Source organism: Rhinoderma darwinii, chromosome 8, assembly GCF_050947455.1.
Source record: "Rhinoderma darwinii isolate aRhiDar2 chromosome 8, aRhiDar2.hap1, whole genome shotgun sequence".
Taxonomy (NCBI): domain Eukaryota; kingdom Metazoa; phylum Chordata; class Amphibia; order Anura; family Rhinodermatidae; genus Rhinoderma; species Rhinoderma darwinii.
This window is the reverse complement of record NC_134694.1, coordinates 81025770-81047024: the sequence shown is the minus strand read 5'-3', so window position 1 is coordinate 81047024 and position 21255 is coordinate 81025770. Positions and strand designations below refer to the sequence as shown.

The window sequence follows — 21255 nt, the reverse complement described above, 5'->3', positions numbered from 1 at the left end:
ATACAAGATTCACTGTAGATGACAGATAAAAGTCAAGAAAGTTTTGTCTGTTTAGAAACCCCATTTTATATACCCTATTAGGGGATTCTGAGTTAATAGAGGGTGATTTGCTGTTCAGGATCCTCATCTCCTGGCCAGGGGTGAGAGTGGTTACAAAGTACGTCTCTCACTCTCAAGGACCTGTTATGCACTACACAGATAACACATTGATTTCACTGAGAACTGTGTAATGCTTGATTTCTCCTCTGGTGGCGCTGCAGAGATGTTAAATATTTACTCCCAGGTTTCTCCACAGATTATAGCTGATCACTGGGGGTACAGGCAGGGGAAATCTTTAAATGAGCTTGATGTCAAGGGACCCTTTTAACATGTAGGGATTGTCTAAAACAGAAAATCCCTTTAACTGCCCTTTTCGTTGCATAAAACATTCCTATTCTATAGGTTTTGGGAAATGTATTTCTAAGCTCATAATCAGTGGTGTAACTATAGTGGTCGCAATTGCCCCCAAGCCAGGAGGGCCCATAGCCCCCTCTGTACCACATCTATGACCTTTTGATGCTGAATGGGGTTAGGGCCCTCGCTGTGTCCGAAGATGACGAGGACCCAATTCAGGAGCGAAGAGCGTGGTATAAGATTACTGTCTGCTCGGCCCTGTATTTAAGCCTTTTATGTGTGATACTGTCTGCTGGGCCCTGTATCTAAATTTTGGGGTCGGGCAAAATATTTTTCTTGGGGCTATTGCCCCTGATGTCTTAAGACCTTACCGATTCCCCTGGCTGCTAGTGCTCAATCGATGGGTCACTTAGGGTACCCATCGATGCAGCGGAAAGCTGCGGGCCGTCAGTCATGAAGAGAAATTGGGGGGAGCTCAAGAAGAACTTTTGCACCAGGCCCATGATCCTTTAGCTATGCCCCTTCTCATAATAATACATAATTTATATCAAAACTATTTAGTATCATAAAATATTATAACTAACTGGTTATCCGGGATTTGAAAATAGGACCAGCTTTTTTCCATAGAAACTACGACACGTCTGTCCATGGTCTGTGTCTTGTATTGTTGTATTCACTTGAATAGGGATGAGCTGCAATACCAGACACAACCTATGGACAGACATGGCGCTTCTGGGAATTTTTTTTTGTAATCCGGGACCACGTCTTTAAGAATTAAGTCTGAATGTGTACAACATCATATTAGGCTCTTTTCACATCTGCGTTGGAGGCTCTGTCAGGCTTCGTCGCAGTTACCATCATGTTTGCTAGACAGAATATCGCTGCGTGAAGCGATATCTTGTCTGGCAAAATGACGGAGACCATGACAAAAAACCCGGCGGAACCCGGCAAAACCCCACCGCGCGTTATTAGTTTCCGTCATGCAACAGAACTAAGAAAAGTTATCAAGCTCACCATTTGTAGTGGTGTTTTAAACTTCATTTTTACATTTTTGTTACATTTGTTTATTTGTCATTTGTTGGATTATGTAATCTGCCATACAGCATTCTCCATTGTGTCTTTACTAGGGTCGTCCTGGTCAACTTGGGCCACAAGGTCCAATGGGGCCCCCAGGATTTTCAGGGCCAGTTGGTGTTACCGGACCTAAAGGTGAAAGAGGATTTCAAGGATCGCCAGGACCATCTGGACCAAAAGGAGATCAGGTCTGCTTAATTATGCATTTAACCCATATTTATTCACAAATAATGTATATAGTTTACACACACATCACATTCTTAAGGCCCTATTACACGGGCCAATGATCGGGCAAACAAACGTTCATATGAACGTGTACTCAGGGCAATGATCAGCCTATGAATGCGCAAACTCTCGTTCATCGGCTGATCTGCTCTTTTATGCAGCATTAAATATTATCGTTGTTGGCAGCACATCCCCCTGTTTAAACAGGGCGAAGCGCTGCCGACATGATACAAATGTATGGGGACGAACGGTCGTACTAAAGAGCTCCTTGTGAAAGGAGCACACGAGCGCTGATCGACAAGCTGTCTCACTGATCGGCGATCGTATACACGGGCCACGTTGGGCCATATAATAGGAACCTAAGTTACACTGAAATTTTTGTATACGGAGCCTTATTTTCCCTTTAGCTATTAAGATAAAAAGGAGTCATGCAGTATGCACCAACCAACCACAAGAGTTAACCCCTTAAGGACACGGCCATTTTTTTTATTTTTTATTTTCGTTTTTCACTTCCCCGCCTCCCAAGAGCCATAACTTTTTTATTTTTTCATCAGGACTTATTTTTTGCGGGAGGTGTTGTAGTTTCTATCGCTAGCATTTAAAGTACCATATAAAGTACTGGGAAAGTACTGAAAATAATTTATCTGTGGGCTGAAGTTGGAAAAAACTGAGATTCCTCCATTGTTTTTTGGGTTTCTTTTTTATGCCTTTCACCATGTGGTAAAAACGACAACTTAACTTTATTCTGCGGCTCAATACGATTACGGTCACACCAAATTTATATAGTTTTTTTTTTACATTTTACTACTTTAAAAAAAACAAAACGAGAGCCATAACTTTTTTATTATTTTTCCATGGATTGAGTAGTGTGGGGGCTTATTTTTTGCGGGATGAGCTGTATTGGTACCATTTTTTGGTATATACAACCTTTTGATCGTTTTATATAACAAAAAATGTAGGGCTAAATTGACTAAAAAATAGCGATTTTTGTGTTTTAAATTGTTTAATTTTTTACGCCGTTCACTCTCTGCGTTAAAAAAAATTGTATATTGTAATAGTTCAGACTTTTACGGATGCAGCGATACCAATTTTGTTTACTTTTTTTATTTTTTACATTACTTTAGAGGAAAAATGGGAAAAAGTTGTTTTTTTTTAACTAATATTTTTTTTTCACTACTAAAAACTTTATTTCACTTTTTTTTTTTACACATTCTATTAGTCCCTCTAGGGGACTTGAACCAGAGATCGTTAGATTGCTGGTACAATACACTGCAATACTAATGTATTGCAGTGTATAGTCATTTTTACAGACTTCTGTTAAGCCCTGGCAGTGCTTAGCAGAGGCAGAGTGAAGGCAGTCCTGGGGGCCTTCATTAGGCCCCTGGGCTGCCGTGACAACCATCGGCACCCCACAATCGCGTTGGCGCCGATGAACTGACTCTTTTTTAACGTCTCAGATGCTGTTGTCGCGATTGACCGCAGCATTTGAGTGGTTAAACGGCCAGGGTGTCAGCTGTTAAACACAGCTCACACCCGCAGCACATTGCGCGCTTGGCGCGTGAGCGCACTCCATACTTCTGCCCCTGCACCAGGACGTACCGGCACGTCCTGGTGTGTGAAGGAGTAGCATATGAATAAAAAATATAGCCCTCCTATCTATGACAGTGCTGAAACGTTGCAGTCACACAGATGAGTAAACCATTTTTTTGATTTGAAAAATAATTAGAGTGCTGCGATTTCTTCGTTTTATATATATATATATATATATAATATATATATATATATATATATATATATATATATATATATCTCTAATGGTGTTCGAAGGTGAATTTATTCTTTAGGACAATCTTCAATTGTAAGTAGATAAAACATTGCAGAGAAAAAGGAATGTTAACGAGTTTATTTGTTGAATATATACTTATCTTTTTTTTATGGCAGCGAACTGAGACAGAATGGCACATATGAGATTTTAAACAAGAACTCCAGAATTATTATTTTTTGCCTATATAGTGCAGCTTAGGCTATTATTAAAGAATAATGTAGAGGCTCTTGTGTATGCCTTGTGTATACCTGCTTTAGTTGATGGGCTATTTATGGGTTGTCTGCCATTTTGGTACCCACTTCAGCTCTGATATGGTTCCCCTAATGCAGCCTATATTTCCCATGATGCCTCTGGCTTTGCAGAGGCAGGGGAAGCGGAGTCTCATCTAACTTCACTTGCTCTACTGTGAGTTCTATCTAAGTGCAGCAAGTGATAGATCAGTGACATAGAACTTCTGTACTCACACTGCAGAGTCTCAGTGTATCCTATGTGATGCATCTTCAGGTTGTCTCCACTGCCTCCTGCTAGTGATAGATTTTTTTAATGTCAGTTTTTACACAGGAGGCAGTGAGAAGTAGCATCTAATAGAAATACACTGGCCTTTTTGCACACCACACTCACAGATAGTATAGACAGGCATTGTAAGTCAGGGGTGTTTTACAACTCTGCAGTTAATCATTGTAGGGACCTATTATATCACTGCACTCCTGGTCCCTTATATATGGCAGAGATAATCTCTTCAGTAGCTCTTTATGCATGGGGGGGGACATACAGTTGAACAAGGAGGGTGGGGTGGGAGGTGTCTCGGTGCTGCCAGGAGGGAATTGATTGGTGATGATGTAACCCTGTAGTTCACAGGAAGTCATCTACACAGGGCAGTGACCTTCTGTCTACACATGAGAGCATGGTCTATTTTGGTGGTCAGACTGAGATCACATGACACAGCTGCCTGTAATGAAAGACTTCACAATGTATAGATGCGACTGAGTTTGGGATAAAACAAATGACACTGCTAGAATATTACTGGTGAGTTAGCATTATATGTGCAAACAATAAAATTGCTGGAGTGCTTCTTTAAGATAAATATGCTTGCCACCTGAAGCTGAGCGATTGCTCTTACTCCTAAAGTTAGAGTGTTCTGAACTTGATCCAATCCACTGTTCTGGCAGTGTCTAGAAGTTCTTATGAAGGTTTTATATACATTCATTGAATTATTAAGGATTTTCCTGCATTGTACATATTTTGAGTTGCTAGGTGCAATATTTATTTTTTATATGTATATAATGTATGTATTGTGTATCCCCATCACTTTTACTAATATATATAATGAAATGTAGTTTATTTTATCTTTCTATAGGGTCCTATGGGAGTTCCTGGGTTCCAAGGTGCTAATGGAATTCCCGTAAGTTGTGTCACTTGTCTTTCCTTCTCTGTGTCTATGATTTTTGACATTTCATTTTTACCATCCCTATATTTCAAATTTAAATCTATTCCACTATGAAGCAAGTACAACATGATGATCAACCAACAGAGCTTCAAACGGAGCATCTTTTGTACTGATGCTAAATTCTTATATTTTTATTGTCAATACACTATAAGGTTTCTTTCACACTAGTGTTACTATAAGTTTACCTCTTCCGTCAGAGGAGGAGAGGATCGATACATTAAACGGAAAGCAACGGTTCCGTTAAAATTACCTTTGATTTCAACGGTAACTCTTTTGTATCAGTTGCTTTCCGTTTTTCTCAGTTTGTTAGGTTTCTTTTTTTTTGGAACGGAAACAAAAGTTCTGCCGACTGCACTTTTTTTCTGTTCAAAAAAACGGAAACCTAGCGAACAGAGACAAACGGAAAGCAACTGATACAAAATAATTATCATTTAAATCAAGGGTAATTATAACGAAACAGTTGCTTTCCGTTTAATGTATCGATCCTCTCTTCCTCTGACGGAAGAGAGGTAAAGTTATAGTAACAGTAGTGTGAACCTAGCCTTCGGAACATTTATGAAATTAAATGCACCAGATAGATGCGTAAATGTGCATTAGAAAATGGGTGCCATTTTTAATCTTATTTTGCAACATGTATCACGGATGTGTAAAAAAAAATATTCAGCCATCCAGTACTCTGCTCTTTCCTGATAATGGTCCTTTGATCCCAACACACAATCTTTTCTGTGAGATTCCAGCAAGCCACACGTAATCTCGCGAGATTACGGAGGTAAACGAGATTTCGTTTCCCTTGCTGGAAATCTCACAGAAAAGATTCAGAAGTGTCAGGATTCTGAATACACATGACGTCCAGGCTGGAGGTCATGTGTATTCATTATCAGGACACTTGTGTATGTGGCTGCACATCGTTCTAGTAAGAACAGCTGTGTAAATGAATGGAGAGGAGTGCATGATGCTGATTGGTCACTGATTCGTCAGCATCATACACTTCTATTCACAACGCCCAGTTAGTAAAACAAGTAAACACGCCCAGTTAAAAACACAATACACGCCCAGTTGGACATACGAAAAAAAAACACGCCCAGTTGTCCATTTCAAACCTCATTTGCATATATATAAAATAGCTCATAACTTGGCCAAAAATTAACGTTTTTAAAAATAAAACACGTTACTGTTATCTACATTGCAGCGCCGATCACATGCAATAGGAGATAGGGATTTGAGAATCTGGTGACAGAGCCTCTTTAAAGAGAACCTGTCACCAGCATTTCACCTATTGAACTCTATTAACCGCTCGCTGGCCGCTGCTGTCGAAAGTTCATTGACGTTATACACTCACCTAAACTTCTCCTCCGACCACAGATAACGGTCTGCAAATATTTTGCGCCTTTTATGGTAATAATCTGTGAGTTTTATTCTTTCCTCTTCTTATGTCCACCCACCACCGAAAACTGCCCCGCCCTGAATGACGAAATCTCATCTGACATAGCGCTCATGCGCCCGTCATGTATGGTCCGACACCCTTCCCAGCTTCGTCTGGGCCTCAAATCTAGTTACCGCGCATGCGCCGCTATGATATCCCATTGTGCGCACGCACCAGAACAGGACATTGATGTGCAAACTTAGGATTTACTGTGTGCTGGGGAGAGGCGGAGAGTTGTCAATCACAAGTAAGGAGGAAGGGGTTAACTCGGAAAGGCTTGAGGAATGAAGATATGACTTTTCAAACGAAGATATGACTATTTTATTCTCATGGGCTTACAGTGCAGGAACACTTAAAAACTGAATACTAAAGGCACAGAACCTGCTTAGAAGATAATTATGGGTTACATAAAAATTATTTTTCACCCACTATCACCGGGTATTGCAGGTTTATTAGGTGAAATGCTGGTGACCGGTTCCCTTTAAGTAAATATAATAGATACTGCTTTTATTTCTCACAAAATGTAATAAGCATATTCAGTCATTAGTGCTGACAAAACTATCCTCTAAAAATTTCTGCTCTTTTCTTTGTTTTTAAGGGCCATAGTGGACAGCCGGGTCACAGAGGTTTGCCTGGACTTGATGGATGTAATGGTACCAAAGGAGATGATGGATACCCCGGGTCTCCAGGATTTCAAGGGAATCCAGGATTATCAGTAGGATTTACTTGTTTCCTTTGTCAACACTAAGACATTTTAGTACTGCTTTTTTTTTTTTTTTTTTAGATATTTTTTTTGGACACAAATGCATGAAAAATACAGTTTTTGTCACAATACATGTTAGAAAATAGAATATAATTACAATAGATTATTACACTTTTTCCAACATGTGCCCCATGCACATTGTGAGTCTAGGTAACTAGTACTGCTTTTTATGCATAAAGGTCATTCAGCAAAAAATATAAGCAATTTTTTTTATATTGAATCTTTATTCCTGCTTACTTTTTTTCTAGGGATTTTCTGGTCTAAAAGGCCAGAAGGGAGAACCTTCCTTTGTCCAGGGTGATGTTAAAGGACCAAAGGTAAGAGAAAGCCTATGACCGCAGACAATCCAAACCAACTATAGAACCACTTGTAAGATTTATTTAAAAATTATTATTTTTTCTGGTGAATTAGGGATGAAGTAAAGGACATAACTACACACTACTCCCTTAATAGTTTTCGATAATTGATTGATTGCTAGTTGTTTTTGGAGAAATAAGAATAAGTATGGATAAAGTTCTATAGACACTATTGGCCACACTGTAATAGCAATGCTATTAAGTATTGAGTGTATTTGTTGTATCCAAACATTTGTCCATAAAAACTCTACACTACTGAAATTATTATCTGCTTATGCCCTTGTTGGACCCAGCAGTTTATCCCATACAACAGGCCCAGGGCCAATGGGTCCTTGATAATCGTGCGATCTGCATCCTGACTTTTTTTATGTAGTGTTCTTTGAAAATAATTCGGTATAGATAAGCAGTGAAAAGTCCATTCTCTCTGGGGCCTTCAGCTGTCTAGGCCCAGAGTTACTAGGTGGTTAATTTTTGCTTATTATAGTTAATCGCACACTTTATCTTGTATAGATACTGCTTTATCTTATACAGGATCTATGTATGCAATAGTATCAGGGTTAAGGTGGCCATACACATTAGATTAATGTTGGCCGAACATGCCGATTTTGACAGGATCGGCCGACCATCTAATGTGTATTCGGGCCTTCCAACTCTATCAGCTGGATTATAACATGCCTGATCCTATCGTTCTCAGGGAAGATAAGTGGCCACCAGAGGTGTCAGGCATTGGCTTACTCCCCTTTCACCATACATGCACACTCCGCAGAACCGAGCGTACATGAATATGGGGGGATCTGGAGAAATAGTTGTTGGCAGAACGAGTACGGCCGACAGTTATGTAATGTGTATTATCAGCCTTAAAGAGGCAAGTTCCCCTACTGTAGCCTAAATTATTAGAGTAGTTGTATAAAAAAAAAGTAATTCGCGATTCTCTAAATTTCGGGGGCGCACGGTTTGATTTAATTTCTTGGAGCATGTTTGTTTACTCAGCTTCATGCTGAGACTGTCCCATAATGCCTTGCGCACTCTAAACACCGTGCATTAGGCCTCTTCCCTATTTTAACTGGCTAGCTGAAATAAAAAGTTCAGTGGGGACTGCGCATGTGCGTTCCCTCGCTGTGAGAATGCACGCCCCCGAAACTAGACATCTCTAATGATGTGCCGTATACTGTACTAGGACTTTCATCTCCTAGCGAATGCGACGGGTATACGACACTTCACTATAGGCGGAAAGAAACGTGACGTCAGAGGTCACATGATGATCGGCGAGAGCAGAGAAATGGGGCACTTTAGGAAAAGTAAGTTAATTACAAAGTTAGTGTGGGGGAGAGACTAGATATAGTGCAGTGTAACTCAAAAAAACCCATTAAAGATAGCAAGCATATGAGGGCATATGACCTGCCCAGCTTCTCTAGTGTAAAAATGGTCAATGCAGGCAGTAAATATTGCAGGATCTCTAAAATCTTGTTTTAGAGCCTTATGGTAGTGTTCAGGGGATGAGAAGGGCTGCTGTTCATTTCTCTTGAGTCTGCATTCTCCTATACAAAAATACGACGGTTTATCCCTGATATTTAAAAAAAAAAATCCTGTATATGACAAGGTTTCTAAAAAAGCAGAGCTCTTACAACGTGGTTTGGTTTTGTTTGTTTTTTTAAAAAGTGTCCTCTTTAACTACAGTTATTTATATTTAAACATGCGAAAGTTCACTAAATATCGAAACTCTTATACTCTAATGTGTTTTTCCATTATTTTAGGGTGATGATGGAGTGAACGGAAATGATGGGTTTCCTGTATGTATATTTGTTTTAAATATATTATTGAAATGTAGCATTTTAGTAGTTTGATTTACAAAGAAATCCTATACCTGTCTACATACCAACCCAAAGATTAACAATATACAGTTAGGGCTTACACACACGAACGGGATAATTGGCCGTGTGACGGACGTTTTTTTTTAATGGCCGTCACATGGCTGCATTAATATCAATGCACTACTATGGGGCTATTCACACAGCTGTTTCTTTAACGGACTTTAAGATGTGAGCTACGCTGTTTCTGTAACTACTATTCAGTTCTATGGGACTTACGGAAACAGCGTAGCTCAGCGAGATACATTGTTTTCATAATTCATGGTCGGAATTCACACGGCTTCAGCCACAACACAGAGCAGAAGAACCGGGTTTAGGGGACCCCGTTCTAGAGATAGGTACGGGTCCCTGCGGATATGTCATAAATGTCTCTGATGGAAAAACCCCTTAAAGTTGCTGCTGATTTGCTGAGGAGAAGGTGCTCCCTTCTCCAACTACTTGACAAATCATTTAAACTAAAAATCTTTTGTGAATCTCGTAAAGGATTCACTTTCAGAGTTAGGGTATGTTCACACGCAATGGTTTCAGACGTAATTCGGGCCGTTTAGGCCTCGAATTACGCCTGAAAAAATGGCACCATTACGCCTCCAAACATCTACCCATTGCTTGAAATGGGATTTACGGCGTTCTGTTCCCACGAGGCCTAATTTTACGCGTCGCTGTCAAACTACGGCGCGTAAAAAGACGCCCGCGAAAAAGAAGTGCAGGACACTTCTTGGGACATTTTTGGAGCCGTTTTTCATTGACTCCATTGAAAAACAGCTCCAATAACGGCCATAAAATACGCCGCGAAAAACGCGAGTTGTTACAAAAACATCTGAAAATCAGGAGCCGTATTTTCAGACGTTTTTTGATACACGTGTGAACATACCCTTACAAGTTACATGATAAAAAGTTGTTCACATTTCATTGTTATGAATATGGCTGACTTTATAATTGTTTTGCTTCACTACAGGGGGCACGAGGACCTACTGGGCCTCAAGGTATAACAGGGCCGGCTGGGCTACCTGGCTTCCCAGTAAGTAAAATGCTGTTAGAATGTCACTTTTACTTTGTTTACTTTTCGTTAATAGTGATATGTCAGCAAGAAAGCTAAAGATTTTGTCAATGATTATTCCCATTATAGGGATCCTACATTTCCTTATATATACGGTACATATACAGTATATATATATTCATGTTAAAGATAATATTTTTTTGCATATAGGCTTCCGACACATGCAAGTGCACACACACCTGGCACACACAAATATACTGCTACTCTCTAAGACCAAATGCAATATTACAAAAAATACAAATATTCACTGTTCAGCCATAATATTAGTACCAAGTCTACTTTCGGTTTTTCATTTTCGTTCTTCCCTCCCTGTCTTTCAAAAGCCATAACTTTTCCCCGTCGACATAGCAGTATGAGGGCTGTTTATTTAGCAGGACGAGTTGTATTTTCTAATAGCACCATTTAATCTACCTTATAATGTAATAAGAAATGTAAAAAAAATATTTTGTGGGGTGGAATGGAAAAAATAAAGCAATTCCGCCATTGTTTTTTGGGTTTGCTTTTTAAGGCGTTCACTGGGTTCTAAAAATGACATCCGATTACAGGAAAAGTTTTTTTTTTAACCATGGCAGACCTGGGGGTTTTATTAGGCTACCAGGCTGCCATGTCAACCATCGGCACCCGAACTCGTGTATCTGGGTGCCGATGGGGTGACATGTGGGGCTTCCCCCCCTCTTTCTAATGCCTTAGATACTGCAGTTGCTGTTGACCGCAGCATCTGGTTAAACGGCTGGGATCTGAGTTATCTGCGATCTTGGCTGCTGGACAAGGTTGTCAGCTGTAATAAACAGCTGGCACCCGCAGCGCACAGAGCAGGCACAGCCCGTTAGCCCGCATTATACTTTACCTTACCCATCATGGCGTACAGTTAAGTCATGATGGGTTAAGTGGTTAAAACCACTGACAGGTGAAGTTAATAGCATTGATTATCTCTCTACAACGGCACCTGTCAAGGGGTGTGATATCAGACAGCAAGCGAACAGTCAGTTCTTGAAATTGATGTGTTGGAAGCAGGAAATATGGGCAAGTGTAAGGATCTGAGCAATTTTGACAAGCTCCAAATTGTAATGGCTGGACGACTGCGTTACAGCATCTCCAGGTCTTGTGGGGTGTTCCTGGAATGCAGTGGTTAGTACATACTAAACGTGATTGATGAAGGATAATTAGTGAACCGGCAACAGGATCATGGGCATGGGCATGATCAAGGCTTATTGATGCACATAGGAAGCAAAGGTTAGCTCGTCCGACCCCACAGAAGAGCCACTGTAGCACAAATTGCTGAAAAAGTTAATGCTGTCCATGATAGAAAGTTGTCAGAACACACAGTGTGTCACAGCTTTCTGTGTTTGGGGCTGTGTAGCCGCAGACCGGTCAGCGTGCCCGTGCTGACCCCTCTCCATCGCTGAAGGCAACTACAATGGGCATCTGAGCATCAGAACGGGACCATGAAGCAATAGAAGAAGGTGGCCTGGTCTGATGAATCATATTTAATTTTGCATAATGGGAACAGTCATCAGCGTGTGTGTCACTTACCTGGGGAAGAGATGGCACCAGGATTCAATATGGAAAAGCAAGACTGCGGAGGCAGTGTGAAGCTCCTGGCAATGTTCTGCTGGGAAACCTTGTGTCCTGGGGTTCATGTGGATGTTACTTTGATATTTACCACCTACCTTATCTTAGTTGCAAACCCCTTCATGACAACAGTATTATCTAATCGCCGTGGTCTCTTTCAAAAAGGTAATGCGCCCTGAAAAACTGCAAAAAATTTTCAGGGATGGTTCAAAGTGTTTAAGTTGTTGACTTGGCCTCCAAATTCCCCAGATCTTAATCCGATAGAGCATCTGTGGGATGTACTGGAAAAACAAGTCTGATCCATGGAGGTCCCAACTCGCATCTTACAGGGCTTCAAGGATCTGCTGCTAACAAGACGATAGCAGCAGATCCTTGACGTCCTGCAAATTGCTTGGTGCCAGATACAAAAGTACACCTGTCAGAGCTGTTTTGTCGGCACGAGAAGAATTACACAATATTAGGCAGGTGGTATTAATATTATGGCTAGACGGTGTATGCCATTTTCCAGATGTATTAGTTCCATGTCTCTAAGTGTAGAGATAATTATTATTCAGAATGCTGAAAAATAGTAGATAAAAATGTACTGTATATAACATCAGTCAGATATAAAAAATTATACATTTAAAAAACGGAATCCTTATTAAACTTCCCATCTAGGGTCCACCTGGGCCGCCTGGCTTTACGGGGGCAAAAGTAAGTTACCATTTTTATTACTATTACGTTTATTAAAAGTCTTCTCAAAAGGGATGTTCCAAAAATAGTAGGATATATCCCAATTAATTGTATGCAAGATAGTTTATACGTTCTAAATTTTTCGTTGCTTCATTTTCAGGGTAATATGGGAGTTGGTTATCAAGGCGAGAAAGGAGATAAGGTATGTAACGTAATATCAACATCACAAGCTTATCATTGATAAAGTTCATTATTAAGGCGTATAGGCTTTTTATCATCCAAAATAAAATATGGATTTTAGTGGAAAGACGGATGTGGATTTTTAAGAAAAACTCTAATGAATATGTTTTACTGCCAGTAGTTGCTATGCAGCAGTCCTCATAACTTTGGGCCATTGCTTACCAACAAATGCTGCAGGAAATAAATAAAAGGTCTCTACACTCCAGCAGAGATCTTGTTGTATCACCCACATTTTTGGTAAGGGCAATTGGCGAATATGGATTTCTTTATTCTTATGAGGAGTGTATTAGTTGTTACGTACTGATGCCAATCAAATGGAATTGTCATTTCATTCAAATACCGGATTGTATCAGTTACTCAAAGGTATATCAGAATAGTAAAGTTGACTTTAATAATGATGGCCTTTCTTTGGGATATGCCATCAATCTCAGATTGGTGGTTGTCCGATTCCTGTCACCCCCACCAATCAGCTGTGGAGTTGGGCGCTACGTCCTCCTTTTCATTGTTTACCCCGGAACAGGGCAACACATTTAGTAGTTGCTATTCCTAGTATTCTCTCTTGAATGGGACTGAGCCACAGAGAGCTACAGTACCATACACATCTGCTACAAAATGTATGGCTCTATGTCTGGTAAAGGGACGTAGTGCTGACCAGAGCAAAGCGGCCCATTAACTCGACGGGGGTGCCGGAAGCCGGTCATAATATCAAAGTCCAGGAAAACCCCTTTAAAAGTTTGTAATTGTAAGTATTGTAGTCTCTTGGATAATAAGACTTGCATTTTCAGTTTTAGAATGATTGCAAGTCATGATGACTGCAAGCACACAGGGATTATCACTATATTCAGTTGGCATCACATGCAGCATGGTAGTGTGTAAATCCACTGTAAAATCAGTCCGGATGTTATTGTTTTGCACATTTTAGAACAGATGGACTCTTCCATTGTTAATCATGTACCAACAAGAACATAAAACTGTGTTCAAAGTATTATACCACTTGTCTTGATTATTCAGACTACACAATGAGCACAATATATTTGGATTGTAGCTATGTTTGTAGTCCTCACTGCTTGTGTATTCACTAGGTTATTCTTTTGTGTACCTAGTATGAAGAAGTGTAACTTTATATGCTACATACATTTACTACATAGACATCATTTACGTAATACATTGCTACATGCCTTTACCAGTTCTCAACATAACACATATTTCATCTGCGTTTATACAGGGAGATACTGGTCGTCAGGGTGATCCCGGACCTCCTGCGTCAAGTGGAATGGAATTCTCAACTTTTCTGAAAGGAATCCCTGGAGACCCAGTATGTATAAGTAATGAGTTAACATGTCATGGAAATATTCATGCAAGAATATACGGATAGAAGTAGGACGATGGATAAAGTATGAACAGAACAGCCTGCAGTACCACACATTGAACATATGTTCTACCTGTCCTAAATGGGAACTTATAGAACATTTATATTTATTATTCCTTACATTTTTAAAACACTTATAACTATTAACCTGAATAAAGTGTTAAAATTATCCTAAGCCACCTCAAATAAGCAGAATCACAGGATCATATGCAAATTACTTTTGGAACAGAGCCTTGGTATTCTCTTCATGGATTATATTCCAAGTACAGTAGACATTTCTTAATACCCAAAAACAACATGCAAGCCATGAGCATACAATTAGTTTACAATTGAATTACAGTATATAGTGAATTTTGGTTGTATCTATAATTGCTCATAGTTCATTGTAAAGAACGACATTAACATAGGTAAATGGGCTTCTGGAGTTATAATTGCATACAATTACAAGAAAAAAGATAATATGAATTCTCTTTACCCCTAAGCCATTTCTTGGAACTTGATGAGGCATGCCACACGAGATGACTAGTAACTTTACAATAATAAACTAGTGAAGTACCAGTTGTTGTTATTGGGTCACAGTACAGTTATTAAGTTCCCACCCTTTGGTACCTGATGTGTATGATGTTATGATATCATACAGCTTTAATCACATATTTTATTCTTTATTTCTTCCCAGGGTGATGCTGGTTCTCCTGGATTTCCTGGATTGCCTGGACGGCCTGGTCCTCCAGTAAGTTGTCACTTATTTATTTGATAACATTTCTATAGCTCTCTCAAAATGCTGATCACAGCTTTGTATACCAACAGTTAGAATACCTTTCTTGGTTATGAATACTTTTGTACTAATTTACTTTTTTATTTTTTAAGGGGTTCGGGGGCCTGGGAGAAAAAGGTGAAAAGGGTATTCCTGGGCTACCTGGACAGAGGGTGAGTTACTTTTATGTTTAGTATATAAGTAATCGGACACATGAATATTACCATATAGCACTAACAATTTTCAATTTTAGCAATGATTCATCTCTGTACCACATTGTATTAACGAACTGTATCTGCAACAATATTGATTTTTTTTTCAACAGCATTCAAACCATGGAAATTAGTGACAGTAGTGACCATAGAGTGGTGCTTTATGGTAGAGCCTGTAGATGTGTCTTGCCGTTCTGGCCATATAGAATTGCCATAGGGCACTGCAGGTAATAAGGCACACGGACTGTATTGTGTGTCTCATAGTAATGCGACTGTGTGGTCCATAATCTTGCCATAGTGAATTGTATAATTGTATTCGTAGCTACACATGCTTCCAGATGCCTTGAATGAGTGGACGTCTTTCAGTAGATTCACGCCATGTCATTGCTATGGTGCCCTTAAAGAAGAAAGGAATCTAGGAATATAAACTGATATTTAATTTCATTTACTGATCGAGAGAAAATTAAACATGTGGTCCTGCCTCTGTCCCAGGATTTGTAGCCCTGAAGAATAATCTTCTTGACACAAGCATAGTGCAGTTCAGTGCAAAGTTCCATGTGCAAATTTCAAAGTCCTATGTTCAAAGTCATGTGAATCAGACACTACTAGTCCTAAAGAGGCAGAACATAGGAAGGACCTACAGAACATCCATCAGCTTCCAAATAACCACCTTTTCCACCATCAATTGGATCATAAATGTTAATATGTCTTCTAGGGATTTCCTGGACAAGATGGTCTTAATGGATTTCCAGGTAACAAGGTAATGTACACAAATCATTGATGAATATGAATAACCAGTGGGAAAATGAAATAAGTAAAGTCTGTTTTCAGTGAGCACCACAAAATGTGTGATTTTTTTTTAGAGAACAATATTGAAACAATATGGGAACAATATTGAACGGATGATGAAAGGCAGAGCTCTCAAAAGTTGTAGAACAGCATAGACGAAGGCATCTAAAGCTACCCATATACCTTTGTCAGTAATTCCTAGAGATTTCAATATCTTCTCCGACCAGTCTAATATTTATGGTGGCTGAGAGAATCGTGAGAATCATGAGAAATAAGAATCTGGGCTGAGGAGGGTGCTATCATGTGAGGAGCCTTGAGGGCATAAAGAAGGACTTAAATCTGAATTTAAAATCTAATTGTTGGCTTGCTAATATACTGGAAAAAGATAAATGTATAGGGGCAGATTTATTACTACGGTCTTAAATTTAGACAGCTTAGATCTGTACTCTTTTGTCTAACTCTATGCTACCTCTTGGTTTGCTTACACTAGACCAACTTTTTGTGCCAACAATTTGGCCCAATGTGGAACATTTTAAGCCACACCCACTTCCACTAGGCCCCGTCTAACTTCTATTAGGCCACGCCCCTCAAGTGAAGTGCAAAAAGTGTCTAAAACAGTTTATAAATGTAGTGCACGGCACGAATTCTGGCTCAATATGAATAGTAAATCTGCCAAATAACCTACTAAAATGACTTCAAGTAATTTAAGCTATGTTTAATAGGTAGAATTAAAGATATTGGAGAAGCAGTTATGTGCTCTGAATAATGCATAAATGTTATTCTCATGCAAGCGTTATGTTAAAAAGAATAATTAGGCAAAATAAAATTATAGTCATGAATTAGAATCTCCTCTATCAATGCAATCTATAATAATTCAGTTTATGTTTACATCAACCAAATAAAATTTGTATTATCTGCTCAATACAATGCTAAACAAGGTCATCTCATTTGTTTAGGACCCCCACTACAGTACCTTTGCCCATTTTGTCTGACGTATGTCGATATCATTTGTAGTTAGATGCCGGGACTATGCTCCATTTAAAACAGTCCCTGTAACATCGAAAACAACAATAATTATGCTCGGCAGGGGTGGGGGCGAGCTCAAGGTATAATGCTTCTGCACGTCGCTTCGGCCCGACTATGGCCGATGATGGTGGGTCATGTGAGTATAGTATAATGCCCCTATATCTGCCCCACCACAAGATAATGCCCCTATAGCTGCCCCCACACAGGTTAATGACCCTATAGCTGCCCCCACACAGGTTAATGCCCCTATAGTGCCTCCCTAATGTCCCTAAAGCTGCCATCACACAAAACAATCCTCACATAGCTGCCTCACACAGTATAATTCCCCCATAGCTTCCCCCACAAAAGATAATGCCCTTATAGATGCCCCCACACAGTATAATGCCCCAATAGTGCCTCCCTACAAAGTATAATGCCCCTAAAGCTGCCTCCACACAGCATAATGCCCCCATAGCTGCCCCACACAGGATGATGCCCCTTTAGCTGACCCCACACAGTATAATGCCCCTATAGCTACCCTCACACAGTATAATGCCCCTATATTGCTACCCTACACAGTATAATTCCCCTAAAGCCACCCCTCACACAGAATAATGCCCTGTAGCTACTACCACACAGCATAATGACCCCTTTATCTGCCTTCACACAGTATTATACCCCTATAGCTGTCCCAATAAAGAGTAATGCCCCAATAGCTGCCCCCACACAAGATAATGCCCCCATAGCTGCCCCATACAGTATATTGCCCCATAGAGGCCCCCCATACCCAGTCTAATTTCCCCAAAGTGCCTAATAAAAAAATAATGAAATAATGACATACCTGGTCCAGTTTTCTTGATGAGTGGAGGAGATCCCTCTGCTCCTACAGTCTGTGCAGTGTATGGCTCGGCACAAACCGGCGCGATGACATCACTACATCATGCCTGTATGCGCTGATCCGCTTACGGCAGCATTAGATTGTGAATTCTGGAGCAAGGAGCCGTCAGCTCCCTTCTTTAGCATTGGAATCAACGGTATCTGCGTCCTGAGGATGCAGATACAGTTGAAACCAGGACATGCCATCCCTGGGCCCCACCATCGCAGCGGGCCTGGGGCCATCAGTGAGGCGCTCGCGACCCCCCAGAGGTCTTCACATGACCCGCAGGTTGGGAGACACTGGTCTAGGATGAAGTACTCATATGTTTGTGTTAACACAGGGTCAGCCTGGTCTTTCTGGAGTTCCTGGACTTGAAGGATTCGAAGGGATGAAGGTAATAACCATCCTAATATTATTTATCCTATTCATGATACAGTACAAACAACTGCCATGAATAAGACCACATTAGTGACGAAGAAGACATAGTGTGAATATTTTGTTTTAACTATCTGTGCCCTTATTATTTATTAAAGTCAACAAGCCATGGCTGTTTATAGAGCTTTTTTTCCCGGTTTTAGGGTGAACAAGGTGACATAGGTTATCCAGGGAACCCAGTATATGTAAACGGTGGTGCAGCTCTTCCAGGTAATACTTTTCTCTGCTTTTCTCACTGTGGTATTTTCTCTTCAATTTACTTAACATTTCTAATAATAAGGCTATGAAATGCAGCCTACAGATGCTGTAGCTTCTTCCTCCACTTATTCTATGCACTGCAAATTCTCTGAACTGGCTCTCCACTGCAAATTTTGAACACTATGTATATTGCAAAGTGTTAGCACTTCATGATGCATTGAGATTACAGTACTACAGCAGCCCTTAACACTGTTGGTAACATATGCTGTAGCATTGTCAGTGATAGTATTTATTTCATTTTCCCAGTATCTTTGGTCCCAAAGTGAACCCAATGCCTAATTGCTTTATTAATATTTACCCAGCTGACATCAGGCATGAAAATCTGCTAAAAGGATAACTACTTACAGACTCAGTTAATAGACCCTGTTGCAGACCAAAATTGATCAAATTGTTTAACAGGAAAATAATCCTCATTTATTGTAAATGATCACTTAATTGCTTTTTGTGTAGGCAAATTACTTTCTTATATACTTCATGTTAGGTCTTCCAGGAGATTCAGGTCTTCCTGGGTTCCAAGGCATGCCAGGGGATGATGGAATCAGTGGTCCACCTGGTCCTCCTGGCCCACCTGGGTTTCCAGCGTTTGGAAGGGGTAAGAAATGTGTAATGCTCTAGACCCTAGGTTCTGAACTGTCCTCATGCTGTACTTTACATAGATGAGGCACGGTGTATAATCATAGTCTTGGAGCACTTTTATGTAATTTGTTTCAGTAGTAGGTACTTCACGGCATCAAATCTGTTCATATTTTTTGTAATTACACAATCTTAAAGGGTCTAAAAATTATGTGCAGATGGTTTAACTGCAGTCTGATTAGTCACTTACTAATGTGCTGTCTGTAGCTGAAATTCCTCTGTAAGCCATTTTTACATGCAGTCACATGACCAGGCTCCTGTTGTTTATCTCCTGCTTGTGTGAAGTTCAGTACACTGAACACATGGTTATCTCCCCTGCACCTTGCTCTCCCTCTCCCTCCCTGTCTATGGGGTGGATATTGTTTCACATGCTGGGCAGCAGATAATGCAGAGTCAATTGGCAACAGAATAGCAGAGTGGACAGGGAGTAATTACAGCACTACCTTACACCTTGTAATAGAGGGGCATGCAAGCAGCTGTAAATAGAAGCAGTGTCTGTGAGAGCAAAGATGTATCATGGGAACTGTAGTATTTAATCCCATCCACAGCAAGCCCTAGCAAAATTAAAACAACAATGCTGCACAGTGCTGGGCAACATCATGAAAAATAACTACTTCTGAGCTATAGTGGCACTACCTAGTTATCCTTCAGGCACATACGGGTACTTTTCTGTATTCTTCATAAGCTTGGAAAAACCCTTTCATGTGGATCTCTACCCTTTTCAGGTTTTCCTGGTGCACCAGGATTTCAAGGTATTCAGGGGTCTAAAGGGCAAAGGGGAGATCCAGGAAGACCTGCTTATGGGCAGAAAGGGACCCCAGGAAGAGATGGTCCACAAGGTCCCCCCGGCTTACCAGGGCAACCAGGACCTTCAGGTAACATTTGTCTACTATGTTATTATCACCATTAATTCTAAAATTGGAATACTATAGAATATCCAAAGTGTTACAAAGTTATGCCAATAAGTAGATCCTTTGCCTCTATATGCTTATTAGATCCTGCATTTCTTAGGAGCAAGTGATCAACAATAATTAATATAAAATTTACCTCACACAGCCACTAGTTATTTCTTACCTAGTAAGAAGTACTTTGCTTTAGGTGAGATGTTTTACTGGCACATATAGTCTCTGAGGCATCTCTATGTTTTGAGTAATTTCTGTGGCTGAAGTGCCATTGGCATAGAGAAGACATCCTATGAAGAAAAGGGAAGAATCACATACCGTAATTACAGTTATTAGGAGACCACATGGCCAATCTTAGATTGAATTGTTATGTGATTTAGTTATAGTATAATGACTATAGATTGTTGAAATGAGGAACAAGATCGGCATGTTTACTGAACACCTACTGTTTAAATACCATGATAGATTGTTTCTTGTTAGCCAATGAAATTGCACATGTTTGAAATGTGCAACTGAATATGCTGTCAAAACACTTGTTTGTAAGAAAAAAAAATGTTTTCCTCATTATACATTTTGGTTAGATATTCGTCCAAATCAACTAGATACTGGAGAGGCTGGAAAACCAGGAGAAAAAGGATTGCAAGGGCCCCCAGGAAGAATTGGAGACAAAGGAAGTACAGGTGCCATTTAATTTTACTTATGTTATACCTTCTCTCTCACACTATTTACAGTAATCTGAAAAAGTAAAGGCACCCCTTGTAAAGTGTTTTTTTTTTATTGTGGATATATCAATATTTAATCCTCATCTGTCGAATCGGCTGTCAAATTCCATTCGGTCCAAATATATTTAGTATCATACACTTAAAACATACATTGAGTATGATCCAAATGTACTTAATATCACATCAATTAAATCTAGCATATACATATACCCAATCATAATATATCATATCATATACCTTCAAAAAGAGCACTACATGTATATAATATTAATTAATTAATTAATTACCCACGCCCTGCAACCTCCCCCCCCCTCCCCCCCCAACAAAAAAATGGAGCCAAACGCTTCCTTACCTCTCCTATCCCTCCACACATTCTCTACCCGG

The 21255-nt window shown here is 39.9% G+C and overlaps 1 protein-coding gene across 3 annotated transcripts in view; it reads left to right on the top strand.

Moving 5' to 3' along the window:
* Nucleotides 1–21255, top strand: part of COL4A6 (collagen type IV alpha 6 chain) — a 247557-nt gene that overhangs the window by 143008 nt on the left and 83294 nt on the right. For all 3 annotated transcript variants that reach the window (XM_075835804.1, XM_075835802.1, XM_075835803.1), the window contains 17 exons: nucleotides 1521–1655; nucleotides 4875–4919; nucleotides 6986–7102; nucleotides 7399–7467; nucleotides 9261–9296; nucleotides 10330–10392; nucleotides 12661–12696; nucleotides 12836–12877; nucleotides 14141–14230; nucleotides 14961–15014; nucleotides 15152–15211; nucleotides 15966–16010; nucleotides 18262–18315; nucleotides 18500–18566; nucleotides 19096–19206; nucleotides 19973–20122; nucleotides 20731–20829. In XM_075835804.1, coding sequence (XP_075691919.1) covers nucleotides 1521–1655; nucleotides 4875–4919; nucleotides 6986–7102; nucleotides 7399–7467; nucleotides 9261–9296; nucleotides 10330–10392; nucleotides 12661–12696; nucleotides 12836–12877; nucleotides 14141–14230; nucleotides 14961–15014; nucleotides 15152–15211; nucleotides 15966–16010; nucleotides 18262–18315; nucleotides 18500–18566; nucleotides 19096–19206; nucleotides 19973–20122; nucleotides 20731–20829 — 1273 coding nt within the window. The remainder of the gene's footprint in view (nucleotides 1–1520; nucleotides 1656–4874; nucleotides 4920–6985; nucleotides 7103–7398; nucleotides 7468–9260; nucleotides 9297–10329; nucleotides 10393–12660; nucleotides 12697–12835; nucleotides 12878–14140; nucleotides 14231–14960; nucleotides 15015–15151; nucleotides 15212–15965; nucleotides 16011–18261; nucleotides 18316–18499; nucleotides 18567–19095; nucleotides 19207–19972; nucleotides 20123–20730; nucleotides 20830–21255) is intronic.